The sequence below is a fragment of the Trichosurus vulpecula genome, chromosome 3, assembly GCF_011100635.1.
Source record: "Trichosurus vulpecula isolate mTriVul1 chromosome 3, mTriVul1.pri, whole genome shotgun sequence".
Classification (NCBI taxonomy): Eukaryota; Metazoa; Chordata; class Mammalia; order Diprotodontia; family Phalangeridae; genus Trichosurus; species Trichosurus vulpecula.
The window spans coordinates 97,458,253-97,479,930 of record NC_050575.1 but is presented as its reverse complement, the minus strand read 5'-3'; the positions used below and the strand labels follow the sequence as shown (position 1 = coordinate 97,479,930).

General features: G+C 43.5%; 1 protein-coding gene across 1 annotated transcript in view; it reads left to right on the top strand.

Annotated features, from left to right (window-relative positions):
- Positions 1-21,678, top strand: part of RASGEF1C (RasGEF domain family member 1C) — a 77,758-nt gene that overhangs the window by 30,775 nt on the left and 25,305 nt on the right. Inside the window, exons 4-5 of the mRNA XM_036752441.1 lie at positions 14,254-14,469; positions 18,266-18,340. Of these exons, the coding sequence (XP_036608336.1) occupies positions 14,254-14,469; positions 18,266-18,340 (291 nt within the window). The remainder of the gene's footprint in view (positions 1-14,253; positions 14,470-18,265; positions 18,341-21,678) is intronic.

The window sequence follows — 21,678 nt, the reverse complement described above, 5'->3', positions numbered from 1 at the left end:
TCCAATTTCTCCTGGTATGTTGTCTCAAATCTCATATTTTGAGTCTCCCTTTTCTTTGTCCTAGTCATTTCCATATGTGATTTTCCATTGAACGGCAACATCCTTGAGTGAATGATCGTCTCTTCCCCTTGTATCCTCAGCACCCGTGTCAGGGCCTTGTAAACATCAACAACAACATAATTTCTAAACAGTTAAGAACAATACACCTCGTGTCACTATTCCAAACACTCAGCACCCCTAAGTTACGTGGAATGAAAAGCTTTTGATCAGTCGGTCAGTATTTATTATGGGCTAAGCCCTGGATAGAGATATGTCTGAGGAGATCCCAAGCATGGGGGGGGGAAGCGTGATGTGGGTGTGGGCCTTGCCTGCTCCTGGAGTTGTACCAGGGCTGTTTTTGGTGAGCCAGCAGAGGGTGAGTGGACATCCTAGAGCTTTTATTCAACGACAGAATGCACCTATTTTCTTCACCTGTGCCATAGGAAGGAAGGAAGGAAACAAGCATTTAATAAGCACCTACTATGTGCCAGGCACTGTGCTAAGGGCTTTTTACAAATATTTTCTCATGTGTTCCTCATCACAACCTGGAGAATTAAGCTCTGTTATTATCCTCATTTTATAGTTGAGGAAACTGAGGTGGACAGAGATTAAGGGACTTGTCCAGGGTCACGCTGAGGCTGGATTTGAATTCGAGTCTTTCTGACTCCAGCCCCAGCGCTACTACAGGCGTTGTTATCTCAATTTCACAGATGAGGAAACTCAGGGCCAGAGAGGTAAAGAGCCTGCCCATGGTCATGTAGCTACGAAGTGTTAGCGGCAGAATTCACCACCAGGCACCACCTGCGTCCTTCTGCAGAGATCTCTTTCCTGCATTCCATGCCTGTTTGTTGAATTGAGCTCAAGCGCCAAGTGCTGCTGTTTGCATTGGCAGCTGAGTGGTGCAGTAGATAGAGCGCTGAACTTGGAGCCACCATGATTAGAGTTCAGATCCATCCTCAGACACTTACTAGCTGTGTGACCCTGGGCAAGTAACCTTTCCTTACCTCAGTTCCCTCACCTGTAAATGCAGATAATAATGGCACCTCATTCCCAGGGTTGTTGTGAACATCCAATGAGGCAATATTTGAAAGCAATTTACAAACCTTAAAGTACTATACAAATGCCAGCTGTGATGATGATGATGACAATGATGACTTTGGTGGGAATCTGCCAGACTAAAGCTAAGCAGACAGGAAATTAGTATCACATTGGATGGACAGTCAAGGAAGATTTCGGAAGTCAAGGTACATTTATTTAAGCATCCACTATGTACCAGGCACTGTGCTCAGTGCCAATGGGCTCAGCAGCTGAGCCCTAGGGATGGTATAAGTAGGGAAAACAGGAGAATTCTGCAGTTAATTGCCTAGAGTATGCCTGACCTTCCTTTCTTTTGGTAGATGCATGAAGAAAGTGCCATTTGGTCTCTCTCCTCTGGAGGAGAAGGTAAAAAGTCTGGAGAAATATCTTGTTCCAATGTTGAGAGACTTGTATGAATTTTTGCAGCAAAGCAAGCAGAAGACGACCATGATGTAAAAGAAAAGAATATTGAAGACTGAATGTGGAGTATTAACTATGTCCCACTTCTCAACAGAGAGGTGGTAGACTATAGATACTGACAGAGGCCACACTTTGGCCAAAGTATGGATTTATTTCCCTTAACTGTATTTATTTGTTACAAGGCAGTGTTCTCTTGGTGCATGTATTTGGAGGAGTGTAATTGGAAAATTCTAGTCAGTCAACAAGCATTTATTCAGAGCTTACTTTGTGCTAGGCACTGAATATACAAAAAGGAGAAAGAAAGACGATCCCTGCCATCAAGAAGCTTACATTCTACTGAGGAAAGACAATACATAAAAGGGAAGCTGAAGAAGAAGGAGAGGGGAGAAAGTATGGGATGGTGAGAGAGTAGAGAAAGTCCTGTGCCCCTGGAGAGGAATCAAGACAATTGGAAGTTCTGAGAGAAACCAACCAATCAGAAAGTAAGGTCACAGGAGCAGAGGATATTTCCAGTGTGAGAAGAAGCCCAAGGGTAGAGTTGGCTTCCTAGGGTGAAGAGGATCCTATGCAGAGATGAATCAGTAGTGCAATCTGGAGAAAGATGAAGATAACATTTTTTAAAAAGTTCAACATTTCCAAAAGAAAGAAATGCTTCTTCCTCTCAAGATTATTGAAGAAAATGAAGTATTCCTTATTGGAATGGAGAGAGGTGGTTTCAAAGGGTAAAGGAACTTGAAAAGACAGAAAAGAAAGCCTAACCTGTCAGAATTTTGGAGGGTGGGAGAAAATGACTCAGGAGAGGTAGGGAAGAAATGTTTGGTGTTTCATAATAAATACCGTGATGCTTTTCTATAGAGAAGGGAAGTAGATCCTAAGGAGGAAGCAGCTTCTCAAGAGAGAACCAAGTACATCTTCCATTCCACCAAGAAACATTTTTTCCTACCCAATAATCTGGTGAGAAAGAGAAATTCCTTTCTTCTGGAAAATCTGTACTAGTGATCTTTTTACATACCTCTCACTTTCCATCCAGATACTTACTAGCTGTGTGACCTTGGGCAAATCACTTAACCTTGCCTGCCTCAGTTTCCTCCTCTGTAAAATGATCCGGAAAAAGAAATGGCAAACCAATACAGTATCACTGCCAAGAAAACCACAAAAGGGATCACAAAGAGTTGGACGCAACTGAAAAATGACTCAACGACAATAACGCTTTCCACCCAGTGACACTCCTCCCAATATGAATGATTTGCCAAGATCTGCTGGTGCCACCCATAGAGAGATTCTCCTGTATTGGTCAGAGGAAATAGGCAGGAGGAGTGGTAATTGCTGACTCCTTGCTTTGAAGGGTCCTGGGGCCATCATTCACCTGCCTGATATCAGTCAATCAGTCAATAAATATTTATTAAGCAGCCACTAGGTGCCAGGCACTGTGCTAAGCACTGGGGTTATAAAGAAAGGCAAAAGACAGGGCCTGCCCTTGGGGTGCTCCCGATATAACACAATAAGTAAACAAAAATGTATAACCAAGCCATACGCAAGATACATAGGAAGTAAATAAGAAAGGGAAGGCACTAGAATTAGGAAAGGTTAGGAGAGGCTTCCCGTAGAAGATAGGATTTTTGCTGGGCTTGAAGGAAGCCAGGGAATCCTGGCAGAAATGAGAAAAGGGAGCATTTCAGGCATGGGGGACAGCCAAAGAAATGCCTGGAGCTGAGAGATGGAGTGCCTTGTTCATGTCCCAGGAGAGGGGAGGAGGGTGCTTTCCTCCTAGGCTAAATATTCAAGAAATTACAAAAAAAGACTCCTAGGATTCAGCAAATTTGATAAACACCATTCATTTCTAGTGAATCATATACAGATAAATGATCCTACCAGTAGGATCCTAGAAAGCATTTCTTGGAAGGATATGCAAGGAATTATTGTTCCCAAGTGGAGGACTTTGTGTGTATCCTTATTAAATTTCATGTTATTAGATTCAGTTCATCATTCTAGCTTGTCAGCATCTCTATGGATCCATCATCTATTGTTCTATGCGTTAGCTGCCCCTCCAAAGTTTGTGTCATCTGCAAATTTGCTAAGTGCGCCATCTATAGCTTCACCCAAATCACTGATAAAAAGGGCGACTAGAACAGGGTTCAAGAGGGAGGTATGGGTAAACAACAGTATGTGTGAAAAGGATCTAAGGGTTTTAGTGGACTACAAGTTTGATATGAATCAACCTTGTGACGTGGCAGCAAAAAACCTTAGGCTGCATTTATGAGGTGTGTTATCTGAAGAGGGGTGGGGTGTTGATAGGTTAGCTGATATCTGTCCTGGTCAAAACATAGCTGAAATATTAGATGTAGAGGTGGGTGTCATGTTTCAGTAAAAACATAGACAACCCTTACTATGGACAAAGGAAGACTTCCAGAATGGTGATAAAGGTGGCCTGGAACACTACAAAGGGTACTGGACTTGGAGGTGAGAAGACTTGGGTTCCAATGTTGTCTCACACACCAGCTGTGGGACCCTGGGTTGGCATCTTACCCTCTCTGTGTCTCAGCTTCCTGTAGGTCTATGATCCCATGACGTGATAAGGATTGTGTGGAGGAACTTAGGTCATTTAGCATGGGGAAGAAAAGACTTAGGGGGAACATGGTAGTTGTATTCAAGTATTTAAAGGTCTATCATGGAGTTAGAGCACCAGCCTTGAAGTCAGGAGGACATGACTTACGAACTGTGTGACTCTGGGTAAGTCACTTAATCCTGATTGTATTTTAAAAAAAGGAAAAGTCTATTATGGGGAAGAGGAATTAGGTATCCTCTGTTGGCCCCAGGGAGCTGAACAAGAAGCAATGAGTGAAAGTCCCAAAGACAAAGGATGATTTAAGCTTGATATAAGGGAATGCTTCTTAACAATTAGAAGTGCACAAAAGTTGGCTGCACCAGTTGTCCATCACTGGAGGTGTTCAGGAAGAGGCAGAGGAGAGGAGAGAGGAGGAGAGGAGAGGGGAGGGGAGGGGAGGATGGAGAAAGATGAATATCATGGATATTGTAGAGAAGACTCCTGTTCAGGAAAGGGTTGGACCACAGTCCTATGACCCTGTGGATTCAACCATGAGATACTCTGATCAAAAGAGATCCATGTCTATACAGGTACTTCTCAGTAAGCTCTGCTTTAACAAAGACTTGGACAAGAGACAGAGGAAGGGGCACCTAAGCAAGGCTGAACAAGGGTGGCCTGGCAGGTTAGAAGCCCAAGATGAGCTGAAGCTTGTTAAGGATACAGAAAGAAAACAAGAAGTGTTTTCAGGCATGTTCCACCAGGGGCTCCTCTGGGAAGGGTGAGCTGCCTGCTGGTGGCAGGGGCAGGGGAGGCTGAGAGAAGCACCGCTCCTTACTCATATCTTTCCTCTGCCTTCTCCAGGTAGGAGCATTGCCTTGGAAAACCAGAAAGTATAAACTGAAGGAGTGGATAGGGCACTAGACTAGAAGTCGGGAAGACCTGGGTTCAAATGCTGCCTCCGACGCTGACTTGCTATGTGACCCTGGGCAAGTCCCTTAACCTGAATCTCCATGCATCCTCTATGTATATGGTCCCATGATCCCTTCTTAGTCACTGGAATACGTAAGAGGAATACATCATCTAGGATATCCTAGAATGAATGAAGCTCAAGAAAAGGTGAAGAGATGCTAAAAAGCCTTGAATGTAGTAGAGATTTATGTTATCTTATTGAGCAAAGTGTTTGCTTAGTGTATGGCAGTAAGAATCCATTCGAGTCAACAGTCAATCGATATTCATTATGTGCCATGTGGCAGGCACTGTGCTATGTGCTAGGGATACAAAAAGAGTCAAAAGACACTCTCTGTTCTTAGGGAGCTCACAATCCAATATGGGAGATAGCAAGCAAAGAAATACGTACGAACAAGTTATCATATAGGATAAATAGGTAGTAAATAAGAAATAGAAGGCTCTAGAATTAAGAGGAGTTAGGAAAATCTTCCTGTAGATTTTAGGAACTTTAACTGGGACTTAAAGAAAGTCAAGAGGAGAAGAGAGGAGAGGAGAGGCTGGAGAAAGATGAATTTCATGGATATTGTAGAGAAGACTCCTGTTCAGGAAAGGGTTGGACTACAGTCCTGTGACCCTGTGGATTCAACCGTGAGATACTCTGATCAAAAGAGATTCATGTCTATACAAGTACTTCTCAGTAAGCTCTGATTTAACAAAGGCTTGGACAGGAGACAGCACCTTGTCTGCTGGGCATCCAGTTAAAGATGTTTAAAGGGCACTTAGAGATGTGATGCATACATTGCTTTTGGCCTCCCCATGGAAGCATGGAGAAGCATTCCTAAAGTAGGCAGAGATGGGTAGGGATGGCATTCGGGGGATGGGAAATAGCCAGACAATGCCTGGAACTGAGAGATGGAGTATCTTGTTCATGCAAATAGACCAAGTACATGTCGGGCAGTACGGTATAAGAAAACTGGAAAGTTAGGAGGGGTCTAAGTTATGAAAGGCTTTGAACACCAAACAGAGCATTTTGTATTTGATCCTGGAGGTGATATAGGGGATGGAGGGAGGAGCTGGAGTTTATTGAGTAGGAGGGTGACATGGTTGGACCTGAGCTTTAGGAAAATCACTTTGGAGTGATTGGAATGGGGAGAGACTTGAGGCAAGCAGACCCATCAGTGAACTATTGCAATAATGAGTGGTAACAGTATCAGAGGAGAGAAGGGAGCATATTTGAGAGATGTTGAAAGATGAAGTCAACGAGCCTTGGCAAGAGATTGGATATGGGGGACAACAGTGAGGAAGTGAGGATGACACCTGAGTTGTGAACCTAAGGGACTGGGAGGATGGTGTTAGACTCTAGGGTAATATGGAAGTTAGGAAGGAGAGAGGGTTTTGTGGGAAAGAAGTCAGGTTTAAGATGTCTACTGGGCATCCATTGATGATGCATACTTTGCTTTGGCCTCCCCGTGGAAGCATTGCTAGTCATTCACCCAGGTAGTCATTGACCATGAGGACAGTGATATATTCAGGGTGATTATAGAGAAAAACTGAGAATGGAACCCAAAATTCATGTGAAAGGGCATGTTCTAAGTGGACAAGTGAGATACATTGTTGTAGTGAATGCTGCTGAAGGGCATAGGGCAACCTTGCCATCTTGATGACAAAATATAGCACCTGAGGGGCAGCTAGGTAGGACAGTGAGCAGAGCACTGGCCCTGTTCAAATCCGGCCTTAGACATTTGACACATTTACTAGCTGTGTGACCTTGGGCAAGTCACTTAACCCCAATTGCCCTGCCTTCCCCCCACCAAAAAAAAAATATAGCACCTGAAATGGTAGTGCTCTGGTTCATCTGCCTATCAGATTAAGGGTGACACAGTGGAAAGCAGAATCTTTCTTTACCTGAAGGGCCAGGAATAATTTAATTGAAAAATAAGAGAGAAACTGGGGGCTTCCACTGATAGCAATGTGAGAGGAGAGCAACAAAACTGGAAAAAATTCCAGGATGAGTGGGTGGCCTTGGTGGTGGTGAGAGGTCCGGCACGAGAGAGGAAGCAAGCCACCTAAAAGGCTCTGCTATTACCAGAATGATGTCATACCCCAGGGACTAGAGAAAGTCCCTGATGAAGATTAGCATTAATCTTGCCCTGGGACAGAGGCAAGTCTGCTTTCTGGCCCACCAGATTCTAGGCCCAGGCATGTACCTCACAGGACTGGATCTCCCAGCAGATGTTATGTGCTATGTGTGGCCAGCAGAGTCCCATGTGACCATGTAACATTTTGAACATAAGCATTCACCATGCTGGGCTACTGTAGCAGGAAAGAAATAGTACTTACCAAACCTTGCCAGGAAAGCATACAGACACAAGGAGAGAAATGAGAATCTGTGGTGTACTGACCCCCTCCTGGTGTGGGTATCAGGTTTCATAAAGCAAACAACTGGGCTTATTTTTTTAATTCAATTTTATTTTATTTTTAGTTGTCTCCCTCCTACCTCTTCCTTCCCCCACCCCCCAGCCCCACTGAGAAAGCAAGAAAAAGAAAACCCATTACAAATCTTTAGTCAAGCAAAACAAATTCCCACATTAGTCATGTCCAAAAAAAATGTTTCAGTCTGTACCCTGAGACCATCACCTCTCTGTCAGGAGGTGGGTAGCGTGCTTCATCATGAGTCTTCTGGAATTCTGGTTGATTATTGTATTGACCAGAGTCCCTAAGTCTTTCAAAATTGTTTGTCTTTACAATATTGAAACAATTGGGTTTAGAAGACATCTTATGTCACTGTTAGATGGGCCAGGTGTAACTTAGGCTAAGTTGTGACAGAATCTGTCTATAGAAGGGCCTCTCAAGAGGTTTATTATGCCAAGTGACCATGTATGTATATACAACATATCAGCCCATAGCTTGTGGTGTCCTGGAATTCAAGTGATGGTGAAGTTAAATCTACAGGGAGGAGGGCAGTAGAGTTGGTTCCCATGGATCTGGTATTGATTGACATGCTGGGCAGTCCAAGTGCTCTGTGTTCTGATGCAGGCTGTCAATGATGAGGGGTTAGCACACTCCCTCAAAATGGTGCCTCCAGCCCTCATATGCAGCTACTGTTTCCTGCCTTCAATGGTCAACTTATTGGAGAAATATGGGCTTGTGTCTCCATGAAAGGAGAGCCCTAAGTCTCCTGATGAGCCCTTTAAGCAGACTAGAAAAGGTTGTGAAGGGCTTCAAAAGCCAAGCAAAAAAAGTTTGCATCTTGTTCTACTGTAAAAGGAATGGAGTTTATTAAGCAGGGCAGTGACATAATTCGACCCATGCTTTAGGAAAAATCATTTTGGCAGTTGTGTGGATGGTGCATTGAGAGGAAAGAGACTGGATGTCTTCCTTCACTTAGCTTCCATAGCTACTCTCCATGGTACCCAGTCCTATACTTGCAGGCAACATAAGGTAACTGAGAGAGCCCTAGGCTGGGAGTCAAAAGACCCAGGTTCTGACAAATGCACCCTATGAATTCCCTCTCTGGGAATTTGCCTAGCACATTTGTTCAGTCGTTCAGTCGTGTCCTACTCTTTGTGACCCCATAGATTTGTCCGTGGTGTTTTCTTGGTAAAGCTACTGGAGCACTTTGCCATTTCCTTCTCCAGTATATCCCCATTTTACAGATGAGGAACCAAGGCAAATAGGAGTTAAGTGATTTGCCCAGGGTCACACAGCTAGTAAGTGTCTGAGGCTGGATTTGAACTCGAAGATGAGTCTTCCTGACTCCAAACTGGTGCTCTATTCACTGCACCAGGCACCCAGTAGGTGCTAAATAAAATCTCATTGATTGGGCCTTAGTTTCTTCCTATGTAAAAAGAGAATTAGACTCCTCTCTAAGGTTCCAGCTCTAAGACTGTCAGTCTAAGTCTCAGCTTGGTACTGCAGTGAGCTCAGGTGCAGTTTGAGCCTGTCCTAGCCAGTCTCATGAGACCATAAGCACATTTGCTCTGAGATGCTATTTTCAGAGTGGCTGCCAGCCTTCACTGCTTCTGAAACCCCGCTGGCCTACCCGCCTGTGGCCTTTGTGGCTCAAGCTTCAAGATGAAGGACATCCCAGGGACCACGGTGGCTTAGCTGGGAGCTGGGAACCCTTGACAGAAGGCAGAATCAGCAGGAGACCTGGAACACTGAGACACACTATTTCTCTCCTAGACCTTGAGGGAGAAGGGAAAGAGCAACCTAAGAAATGTGACAGTTCAGGAAGAGCGACCAGATCCCCCTTCTTCCCTGCCTCCCCCCTGCTCCAAGGGCTGCTGCTTTGGAATTCTCCGCAAGCCACAGCTGCCTCTTATGGAATTCCGAGTAATTATAGGCAGGGCTCCATTCCCTTCTTTAGAAAGCTGGAAGGATAATTAAAGCGACATAGTGGGTGTTGTTAAGATGCTGTAGTTGTGTGTGTGTGTATGTGTGTGTTTTAAAGATTTACAGTCATTTGCGTTTACTGTAATTAAAACAGTGCCAATTTAAGCAGTTCCCTCTCAGCAGTCTGTTCGTCTGTGAAAAACATCATCTGTAGGAGTCGGTGGAGGGAGCAAACCCCATAGAACAAAATGAAGTCAGGACTCAGAGAAGCCCTTCTGCCCTCACTGGCAGCACCATGGGTCCAGGGGTGAGAAGCAGCGTCATTGGCCTTTCCCAGACCAGCTGACTGACCTCTTTTTAAAAATGTCATTGATATCTTTTGTTTTACATCACCTACATTTCCTACTGTATCTCTTCCCACTCAGCCTCCCAGAGAACCATCTCTAATAACAATGAATAAAAAAAGGAGATAAATAGTTCAGTCAAACTAACCACACATGAGCATATCTTTGAAACCTTTGACTGGCACAAAGGCATCACCAGGAATTATTGTTCCTAGAGCAGATTTGGTTGGGAAGGAGAGATGGTATGGGTGATGGTGGTGCAGCCACAGTGATAGAAAAGACAGAGATGAGGTGGTCTGTTCCTCAGAGACTCCGGTCCATACCCTTGCGGGAATTGGTAGGAAAAGTGGGTTCTAGGAGAAGGATAGTACCTCGGGGACAGTGGCATTATATAGCAGAGGATTATGAGGTAAGGCAAGACATGGAGACCATGGTCACTACAGGGAGGAAGCATCCATCCGTCCTACATCCATTTCAGAAATCATGGGCAAATTATGGCTCTGTACTGGTGTGAGCTTGAGCTGTATGCAGCTCTGACTGAAGCTCTCAGTCTTGGCTCTTGGCCTCTATGAATTCCTTCCTGACCCTCTCAGCTTGAAGAACTCTGTCTCCTTTGAGACCCCATAGCACTTTGCTCATAGTTGTCTATCTCTGCCTTATTGCTATTACCAAAAAAAATTAAGTGTTTATTGTTGTCCTTTTTTATTTCACAATAATTTTCTCCAGTGTACCTCCCCTTCCCCCTTTCAGAGAGCCATCCTATATAACAAATAATATTTTGAAAGAAAAGAAAAAGAAGGGTTTTTTTTTAAAAAACAGCATAAATAATCAATATATAGAAAAAGTCTACACTCACAGACCTCCCACCTGTGCAGAGGGGTGGAGTGTGAGATGTCTTCTATCTCTTCTTTCAAGCCATGCTTGTCCTTAGTCATTTTCAATTAATTCACTTTTGTTTTGTGTGTGTGTGTGCTTATTCTTTCCATTTACATTGTTATAATTATATAAATAAAAATTATATAATTTTTGGCACTTCCTACTTCACTTTGCATCAATTAATGTAGCTCTTTCCATCCTTCTCTGTATTCATCATATTTGACATGCACAGTCATATCCTGTTACCTTCGTGTAACACAATTTGTTTAGCCATTCCCGGTTGATGGGCATCTACTTTGTTTCCAATTCTTGCTATCCCAAATAGTGTTGCTATAAATATTTTGGTATACATGGGTGCTTTCTTCTTATCAATGGCCTCCTTGGGGTATGAACCTAGTACTGTAATCTCTGGGTCATCGGATGTGGACATTTTAGTCACTTTATCTGAATAATTCCAAATTGTTTTCCAAAATAGTTATACGAATTCACAGCTCTGTCTACAATGTACTAATGGAACTGTCTTCCCACAAGCCCTCCAACATTGACTATTCCCATCTTTTTGTCATCTTTGCCAATTTTCTTTTCTATCACTATTACACTGCATTTGCAGCCTAGTTTTCTGTGTACTGATTGGGCCAGGCTGGAAAATGTCACTTTCCTGCTCAAAAACATTGAATGGTTCCCCATTGCCTTGTGAATAAAGACCAGACTCCTTAGGCTCTGGCAGCCTGGTACTACAACTTCTTCATCCTAGATCGCTTCAGCCCTAGACCTCACAAAACTGAGCTATCCTCTGCCTCCAGGACCCTCCTTTACTTTCTGTCATTGGACAGCCTCTACCAGAACCTGCCTTTAAGGAGGGTACTCCCAGCAGCCACCTCTTATTTCCCACCAGGTTGCTTTCTGTTTTCAGCTTCTTTTTCTGTGTTTTCTTCCACATTAGATTGTAAGTTCCTTGAGGGTAGGGACTATTTTATTTTACTTGTATTTGTATTCCCAGCACTTAGCAGACTCCCCTGGTCCATAGTAAGCTCTTAATAAATGCTTGTTGACTGACTAGTTGGTACCACCCAACTTTTCAAGCCTTCCCGTCTACCTGTGTTTTTGCTCTACCTAAACTTCTCTCTATCCTTCTCTCCTCTTCCCCTGCCTCCATACCTTTGCTCATGCTGTGCCCTGGACTTTGAAATACCACCTCTATTTCAGCTTGTTGACACTTTTTCAATCCTTCAAAGCCTAGCTCAAGTATCCCTTCATTTTTCAAGGTTCTTGACCCCCAGCCAAATGTCATCAGCTATGAAAATCATCTTCTCCACCAGGGGTGGGGAACCACGTACCTCAAGGTTCTTAAGCGTGGCCCTTTGACTGATTCCAAGTTTTACAGAACAAATCCTTTTATTAAGGGGATTTTTTCTGTGAATTTTGGATTCAGTCAAAGGGCCACATATTCCCCACCCTTGTTCTACACAAAGCAGTGAAGGTAGCAAACCTCACAAATCCCAAAACGGTCATTAAGGCCTTCAGTGGCCTAGACCAGAAGCCCACAAAACTTGCAAGTGCATCCCAAATTAGATTAAAATGTTGTTGGGAAATATTTCAAAATATATAAAAATGCAATTTGCTGTTGTTTGGTTGTCCAGTCATGTCCAATTGTTCGTGACCCCATGGATCATAGCAAACCAATGCTGTCCGTGGGATTTTCTTGGCAAAGATCCTGGAGCAGTTTGTCATTTTCTTTTCCAGTAGATTCAGACAAACAGAGGTTGAGTGACTTGCCCAGGATCACACAGCTAGTATCTATGCAACATAGATAATGTTAATTATGGTTTTCTAAGTCGGTATGCTGCTGACAGGGATCTATTTCTATTTGAGTTTGACACTACTGGCCCATACAACCCTCAGCTGATGTAACTGCACTTTACAATCTTTTATTCCCTTTATTTTTGGCCCCGTTCTGTGATTATCACATCTGTATAGGGAACTTCCAGTGAGGAAACACCCTTCCATATGCAGGTTGGCAACTCAGTGGAACTTCCAGTTGCCTGGGGGCGGTGAGATGATAAATGACTTGGTGAGACTCACAGAGCTATGTGTGACAGAGGCAGGTCTTGAACCCGGGTCTTCTCGACACCAATACTGACTCCTCATCCATAGTACCATACTGCCTAACCTTATGCACTCTTTATACTCTAATTTGTCTTACATTGATTTTTTTTTTACATTTCACATTTCTTTTACATTTTCACATTTATTTATTCACATTTATTTTCCTGACAGCTCCTAGAGGCCCAGGACCATGTCTCATAGAGCTTTGCATCCCCAACACCTTGCACTGGCTCCTTTGCATTTGCTGGATGTTGAACAAATGACTGTCATTTCCTCACGGGTCTATGAGCTCCATATGCTGCCTCTTCCTCACTTCTGTGTTCTCTATAGTACAGCCCAGCACAGGGTCCTGCGCAGAGCAGGTGACCAGGAAGCATCTAAGGATTGAATGAATGAATGAGTCCTGGTCTTGCTCTGGAGCTCTTTAGGGGCCCAGGGGCAGGCAGCTGCCTGATGAAGATAAACTATTCTCAACACTCTGCTACTCCCTGGTGACAATGGTGACAGTGAATAACAAAGCCTTACATGTTGGTCCTCTGGATTGAAGCTCGACCTCAAGACCCCTGTTTTTTTGCCTCTTTTCTGGGGGAATTGCAAGCCTCCATGGAAACCCCAAAGAACTGCTGAGGGGGAGGCAGCTCCCGTGGCTGGTTGAGCACATGGTAACAGAGGGCTAACAGGGAGAGGAGAATGCAGGAGCTGCAGACTCTCGAATTCCTGCTTGAGACTGTCTGCTTGTTGCCTATGAGCTCCCAGCTGTCCGTGGTGTTGCCAAAAAAAAAGGCAGAAAATTGAAAAATCAGAGATAAGAAAAACAGATGCCTTAGACCAGTGTTGTCAAACTCAAAAAGAAAGGAAGGGCTGTGGCTGTATATTAACTTAGTTTTGAAAGGTAACATCATCTATGTTTTATTGTATTTTTATTTATTTTGTTAAATATTTATTTCCCCATCATTTTAATCTGGTTGAGGCCTCTCACTCAGGAGTGTTGGGGAACGCATGTGGCCTGAGGCCATGGGTTTGACACCTCTGCCTTAGACATCAAAAAACAAAGTCCAGCGTTATGGTTTCTAGGGTAGCACCACTGGGCTTTGGACTTGTCAGTATCTAGGCTTCATTTTTTTTTAAATCAAAGAACTTAAAAGCTTTTAATTCACTTGGATGAAAATTGTCCCCTTTCCTCCTTAAGAGATTTTTGCTCAAGGATGCTCTGAATCCACCGATTCTCTTCACCAATTTCCAAGAGGTGTCTTTCTGTTTCCTCTGTGAGCACAAAAAACAGATCTTGAGATCTGTTAAGTGCTAAGTTAGGAATGTTCTAGGGCTAAAAAATTATCCCAAGTATCTGATCATCCCTGAGGCCCCTTCCCACTTTAAAATTCTTTAGTCCTATGATTGCCAACGTATGTTTCTTCATCTCTTGTTTTCTACCTTTCTCTTCTCTGCTCCTTCCTTCTCTTCCTCTCCTCTTTCTCATCCTTTTGCTCCCATTCCTCCTCCCTCCCTTCCCTTTCCCCCTCTCCCCATTCCCCTTCCCCTCTCTCTTTCTCTCCCTTCCTTCAGGCTTACTGGAAAAGGATGAATCAGCTCCTGCAGGCACTGAATCAGAAGCTTGCCACGCTTAGCCATGGACAGGAAGGTCTAGTCAAAATCAATGCCACCGTCTCAGACAAGCTTGTCTCTTTTAAGACGAAGCCTCCCCCTTCCATTCAGCGAGAAATCCTGAGCGTCTGCAGTGACCCTTACACTCTGGCCCAGCAGCTGACCCATGTAGAACTGGTAAGTGGAATCCCTGGCCTACTGGGGGTTTTCCACAAAGTTTGCATCAAGCCCCAAGAATTATTTTGTCTGCCTGGGGCAACATCTACCCTTCCTTCAACTTCGGTGTCGAATCATTGCTCTTTTTGGACTCTGTGGAATGGTGGAGTTTGGGGCACAGCTAGGAGATCTGGTTGATAGAGCCTTAGATGGAGTGAAAAAGACCTGAATTCATATATGACCCTGGGCAAGTCACTAAACCACTCTAAGCCTCAGTAATCCCATCTACAAAATCAGGATAATGATAGACTGTACCTCCTTATTGTTGTGAGGATCAAATAAGAGAATTTACATATAGCATTTTGCAAACCCTAAAGTGCTCTATAAATGCTAAATATTAATGATTAATAATAATAATCATAAATCCCAACCTCCCAACAAGTAATGGAATTATTTTCAAAGTCTAATTTTCATCTCAGAGAAGTGAAAGAGATACTCTAGGTCCCACCTCATCTCTTCATGTAGCGGTTCTAGAAATTTAGCCTTTGATCCATTTTGAACCAGAGATACTAAAGGGCCCAAGGAACCGCTAAGCAATCAGGTTTCTGGCCCCAGTTCTGCCATTCCCATGGTTTGTGAAGCAGAATAAATCCCTCTTCTTCTCTAGGACTCAGTTTCCTCCTATGTAAAATGAGGGAGTTGGACTAGATGACAATAGCTAGCATTTATAGAGCACTTTAAAGTTTAAAGAGAGTAGCACATGTTATCTCATTTGAAGCCTTAAGATTCCTTCCAACCCTAACCCTCTCCCTTGATCTGGAAGAAGGGAATGGGGTGGATAGCAGGTCCTCCCAGTGGAGACATCACTCATAGTAGACTCCTCCTCATTGGGAGACCAACAGCAAGAATTCACCAGAATCTATGGCTTTGACAGGCTTATATATTGCTCATGCTCAGTTTTATGTTTTAAATTCTGACATTTCTTGAGCCCCCTAGCATTCCTGTAATTGCTGTTACTATGATCCTTATAGGGGAGAAGAGAGTATTTCCTCCTGATGCCCCCTTCCCATAGGAAGTACTTATTCCAGGGCTCAGCCTCTGTGGGGTTTGGAGCTCTGCAAATGTGTACAACAAGCCAGACCAGAGGCTGCTGGAAGCCCAGAATCACACCAGCTGGGGCATTTCTCTTCCTAGGGGCATCTGGGAACCTACAAAAAAAACTTGCTAGAAAAACCATTCAGTTACTCCATCCAGTATCGGTTTTTTGTCTCCCTCCCCAAGATTAGGAGTCAAGATGAACTGATAATGAGAGGAAGAATTGTCATGTATAAAGGGATTTAAACTCTGCAACATGCTTTACATACGCTGTGTCATTTGAACTTCAAAACAGCCAGAGGCCGTCAGAGGCACGGTTTGAATGCAGATTTTCCTAGCTCCAAATCTGATCTGGTCACTATTTCGTGTGCCTGCCCAGTTGTCTGTGCAAAGGAGTTATCTCCTCCTTCTCCCTCTCCCTCCTTCCCTCTCCCTCCATTCTTCTCTCTTTTCCTCCCTGTTTTCCCCTCCATCCCTTCTCTCTCTTTCCCACCCTCTCTCTTCCTCCCTCCCTCCCCTTTTCTCTCTCTCCATCCCTTCCCTCTTTGGCTCTGTCTCTCTCTCATTCATGCACCCACTCACACATACAGTTACATATGTGTGCACACCCTAACTCTCCAATGATGAACCAATGCAGTTTGGGAAAGAGAGCTTGTTACATGCCATTTTTATTCAGGGCTGTCCAGCATGTTGACAGGTGTCCCTCCCAGAGCAGATTCCTACTCCGGGGGCCGCAGTGACACGGATTCACTTTCTCAAGTGTTCAGCCATTATGGAGCACTTGGTGATCATTATCTTATTTGACAGCAGAGTAAAGGGGGAGGGGTTATTAGTATCTCAAAGGCCCTTCATGACATAGACCAAATTAAACACTGCTCCAGAAGGCCTATAAGGCAAATTGTAAGCTATGTGTGATATGGTACATATCTGTATAGGCAAGAAAGGGCAGCGTGTGGTACTGAAGAGGAGTCAGACTTGGAGGAAGGGAAGCCTGGATTTTAATTTATCCTCCAGTACCTAATAATTGGGTGACCATAGGTCAAGTCCCTGAACCTCACTCTGCCTTGTTCAGTAGGCTTCTTGTCACCTTCAGGAACAAATACAAAATGCTCTGTTTGGCATTCAAAGCCCTTTGTAACCTAGCCCCCTCCTACCTTTCCAGCCTTCTTGTGCCTTGCTCCCTGACACACACTCTTTGATCCAGTGACACTGGCCTCCTGACTGTTCTATCTCTTGGCTCTAGACAATCTTTCTGGCCATTCCTCAGACATAGAGTGGTCTCCCTTCTCCACTCTGACCTCCCTGGCTTCCTCTAAGTCCCAACTAAAATCCCACCTTCTACAGGAAGCCTTCCCCAACTCCTATTAGTTCCAATGCTTTTCCTTTTTTTAATTATTTCTTATTTAGCCTGTGTATGGCTTGCTTTGTATTATTTGTTTGCAAGTTTTCTCCCCCATTAGACTGAAAGCTCCCTGAGGGCAATGACTCTCTTTTGCCTCTATTTGCATCCTCAGCACTTGGCACAGTGCCTGGCATATAGTAAGAGCTTAATAAATATTTCAGGGCAGCTAGGTGGTACAGTGGATAGAATGTCAGGCCTGGAGTCAGGAAGACCTGAGTTTGAATCTAGCCTCAGACACTTGCTAATTGTGTGAGCATGGGCAAGTTATTTAACCTTGTTTGCCTCAATTTCCTCATCTGTAAAATGAGCTAGAGAAGGAAATGGCAAAACCACTATAGTATCTTTACCAAGAAAACCCCAATAGGGATCAGAAAGAGTAGGATATGACTTCACGACAACAAATAAATGTTTATTGATTGAATTGAATGAGCATAAGTTTCTAAATCTGTAAGATGGGGATAATCATACCTGTAGTTACCACAAAGGGTGCCAACTGCACGAGGTTGTTATGTGGCTCCAATGAGATAACATGTGTCACAGAGGTTGAACTGGTCTATCTGGGCCACCCCAGAGTGGTCCCTCTAGGCCAGTGGTGTCAAATCTCAAATAGAAAAGCAGCCACCTATCTGTACATAAGGATCCCTGCTGGTCACATACTGACAGCTTTAAAATGTAATATTACCTTTTTTTTACTGTATTTTAAATTTTATTTTGTTAAATATTTCCCAATCATATTTTTATGTGGTCTGGTTGCACTCAGGAGCCTTGCAACAGCATATTTAACACGTCAACTCAACTTCTGCTATCCATGTCCCCTAGTTCATTCAACCTCTGCTATAATGGAAAATGCTCTATAAATATAAATTATAGATATATAGATATATAATATAAATGCTCTATAAAAATAAATGTCTGTGGTTGTTGATAATGATGATGATGAAGTAACAGGTTTGCTAAAGTGGTCATTGCCTTGGTCGGCTCAGAAACCTGTCTGTGTCTGTCTGGGCAGAAGGGTGGTGCAAATGTGGGCAGGCAGCTGGCCTGAGAGCACAAGCTGCTCCTTCCCACCCTACTCCCACTCCCAGCATACGGTAAATGAGACTCAGGCTAATCCAGGCAGATCATGAGGGTAAATGAGAGGCTTTCCCTATCTCCTGTTTCCAGACTGAGCACACTGGACACAGGAAGTTGAGAGGACAGTGGTGGGGGGCACATGGCCCCCACACAGGTTTCTGAGTCAGACAGTGGTGTCAGCATAGGCGCCCTTGGCTGTATCAGTCCTGAGTCTTGGGGCTTCTCTTCTTTTCCCTCTCTTTCCAGGAAAGGCTGAGTCACATTGGACCTGAAGAATTTGTTCAGGCTTTTGTGCATAAAGATTCTTTGGACAGCACAAAGGTAAGGAGGGCATTCATTCCTTCCTGTTTCTCCTTCCCTGCCAAGAAAAAAAAAAGACAATAGTGTCTCTATTATGTACAAAGCCTTGTCATAGGAATTGTAGATTTCTCTAGGAAAGGTTTTTTTTTAACTTGTTGTCTATGAACTTTTAATATTTTGATAACTATCAGGGTGACTCAGTAGGTAGAGTGCTGGGTCTGGAGTCAGGAAGATCTGAGTTCAAATCCAGCCTCAGACACTCACTGGCTGTGTCACTTAACAGCTGTTTGCCTCAGTTTCCTCATCTGTAAAATGGGGATAAGGATAGCACCTGCTTCCCAGGGTTGTTGTGAAGATCAAATGAAATAATATTTATAAAATGCTTAGCACAGTGCCTGACACATCGTAGGGGCTATATAAATGCTAGCCATCATCATTATTAGTATGTTTCACTATAATTGGTTTCTTTTGTAATCCCATGAACTTTGTTTAATGCATTTAATGATATTATTCTGAGAAGGGGATGATAGGTTTCCACCAAAGGGCTTCATGATATAAAAAAGGTTAAGAATTCCTGTTCTAGAAAAAGGACTTTGGTACGATCACTTCAACTTGTTCCATGAAGGCAAGGTATCCTAGGGCCACAGTGACCCCTATGTGTCACAAGGCTCTGTAGCCTAGGCATGATGCAGTGAATAGAGCCTCGGAGAAGCTAGGCATCAAGACACCTGGATTTTAGTCCGCCGCTCATTTATTGTATGCCCTTTGTCAAGTAACTCTTTGGGTCACAGCTTTCACAGCTATAGGGAGTTGAATTAGATGATTTATGAGGGCCTCTCCAGCTCTGATATTCTGGTAGGCAGCAAGGTGGCATGGTGGATGGAGCATTGGACTTAAGAGTCAGAAGGCCCGAGTTTGACTCCTCCCATGTCAGACGTGCACTAGCTATGGGGCCCTGGACAGGTCAGTCACCCTCTCTCAGCCTTCCTTTCCTCATCTGTAAAGTGGGGATTTTAAAAGCACCTACCTCCTGGAGTTGTTATGAGGATCAGATGACACAAGGTAGCAAAATCCTTTGCAAACCTCAAAGCACAATATAAATGCTTTGCTACCTAAAAGTCTGGGTATATTCCTGACCCAGAGAAAAGTAGGCTGTTTGGGGTAAGACTAGGAAGTGGATATAGCCTAGGAGCAGAAGGAGAGTCGTGTCAGTCTCTAAAGACCTACAGGTACAACCATAGTCAACCCTGACTGTACCTGTCCTCTTCAGCACCTCAGAAAGAAGACATATGCATGGAAAGCTCGGTCATTGAACTAGAAAGAGGTAGCATGGTGTATCAGTATCCTAACCTCAGTCCTATCCCTAGGTCTGCCACTAGGGAAGGGCAAGAAAAGGGAACAAGCATTTAGTCATCACCTACTGTATACCAGGCACTGGGCTGAGTGATTTGCCAATATGATCTTATGTGATCCTTAAAACAACCTCATGAGGTAGGGGTTCTTATTATCTCCATTTCGCAGATAGGGAAACTAAGGCTGATTGAGATATGATTTACCCAGGGCCGTACAACTAGTACATGTCTGAGGGAGAATTCAAACTCGGGTCTTCCTGACTCCGGGCCTAGTTCTCCATACCCTCTGACACCTGGCTGTGGGACCTTGGACCAATCCTCTCCCCACTCCGGGCCTCAGTTTCCCAACTGAGAGGGTTGGACTAGATCCTCTAGTGTCCCTTGCAGGCAGATGCTCTGTGTTTCTCTGAGGATTATGGAAAGAGTCCTGAAACTGGGCCTCAGTTTCCTCGTCTGCAAAATGTTGAGTTTGGGCTGGATGACCTTTAAGACCCCTTAGACCTCTATCTCATCGATCTTGTGATTCCCCCAACCTAACCCCAACCCTAACACTTAAGGAAATCAATTTCACTTTAAACGGAATAGTTTGTGTACACGAATGCCCTCTAGTGGCTACTTTAGAATACACACAAATATGAAAAAGGATAAAGACCTACTGAAAGCACTAGACATTAAAATTAACACTATTCATTTGTTCATTCACTCCAGAAATGCTTCCTGAGTCCCTGCTGTCCAGGGCTTAGCTCCCTGGGTCCCTGGGTCCCCGAGTCCCTGAGTCCCAGACCCTAGGTTGGTCAGCAGGGGAGATACAAAGATGAATAAAGCATGGCACCTGTGATCTTGTGATCGCTCTTAATCATATGGCTTCTGCCTTTATAGAGTTCACCACCTTGGAACAACCATACTCATAATAACATCATACTAGTAGTAATGGCTAGCATTTATACAGTGCTTTAAGGTTTGGAGAGCACATTAACATAATATCTCATTTTATCCTAGGCATAAGATAATCACAACAGCCCTGGGAGAGAGGCTGTGCTATTATTATCTTCATTTTACAGATGAATAAACTGAGGCAGCAGAGGCTAAGTAACTTGCCGAGGGCCACACTGCTATTTTAAGTATCTGAGATCACATTTGGACTTTGCCACCAGTTGGTAGGAGGAAAATATGGGTACAAATCGGATACAGATTTGCTATATTGAAGAGTATTATAATCTTCAATGGCTCATTATTATGTATCATAGAAAGCTCCAAATTCCTTAGCCTGGGGGCCTTCTATGGACCTGCCTTTCAACTCTTGTTTCTCACTACTTTCCTTCATTCACTGAACTGCTTCAACCAAACTGGATAATTTGACCGTCCTGAATATGTCAGCTGCATTCTATTCCCTCCTAGAATTCTCTTTTCTACCACTTTTCTATTCCCCTACCTACATCCTTAGGCTTCACCTGCTGAAATTTTACCCATCCTCCAAGGACTAACACAAATGTCCTTTTCTCCATGAAACCTTTCTTGGTCTCCTCAGTCAGAAGTTATCTTCTCTTTCCTCCCTCTTCTTATAGTGCAATAGTTCTCAAAATGTAATCTGTGGACTCCTGGGGGTTCCTGAGACCTTTTCAGAGGGTCCTCAAAGTCAAAACTGTCTTCAGAATAATACTAAGATGTTATTTGCCTATTAAAATATTCCTCCCCTTTCCACCAACATATCTATTTGAGACTGGATTTTTTTCATATACTTCAACTTACCCAATACTTTGCAACTGATTAAATGCAGAAGGATATAGGTGAATCCAGTTAGTGCAGAAATACCTCTGTCTTTATGCTCATTCCTATTAAACCTAAGCCAGCATTAAAGAGACTTGCAAAAATAATACTACTTATCACACTAATTTTTTATTTGGGAAATATAGTTATTTTTTCATAAAAATGTTATTTAGGAAACATGATGGGTTTATTATTGTTTTAATGAATTAATCAGATTTTTAAATTATCCATTTAAATTTC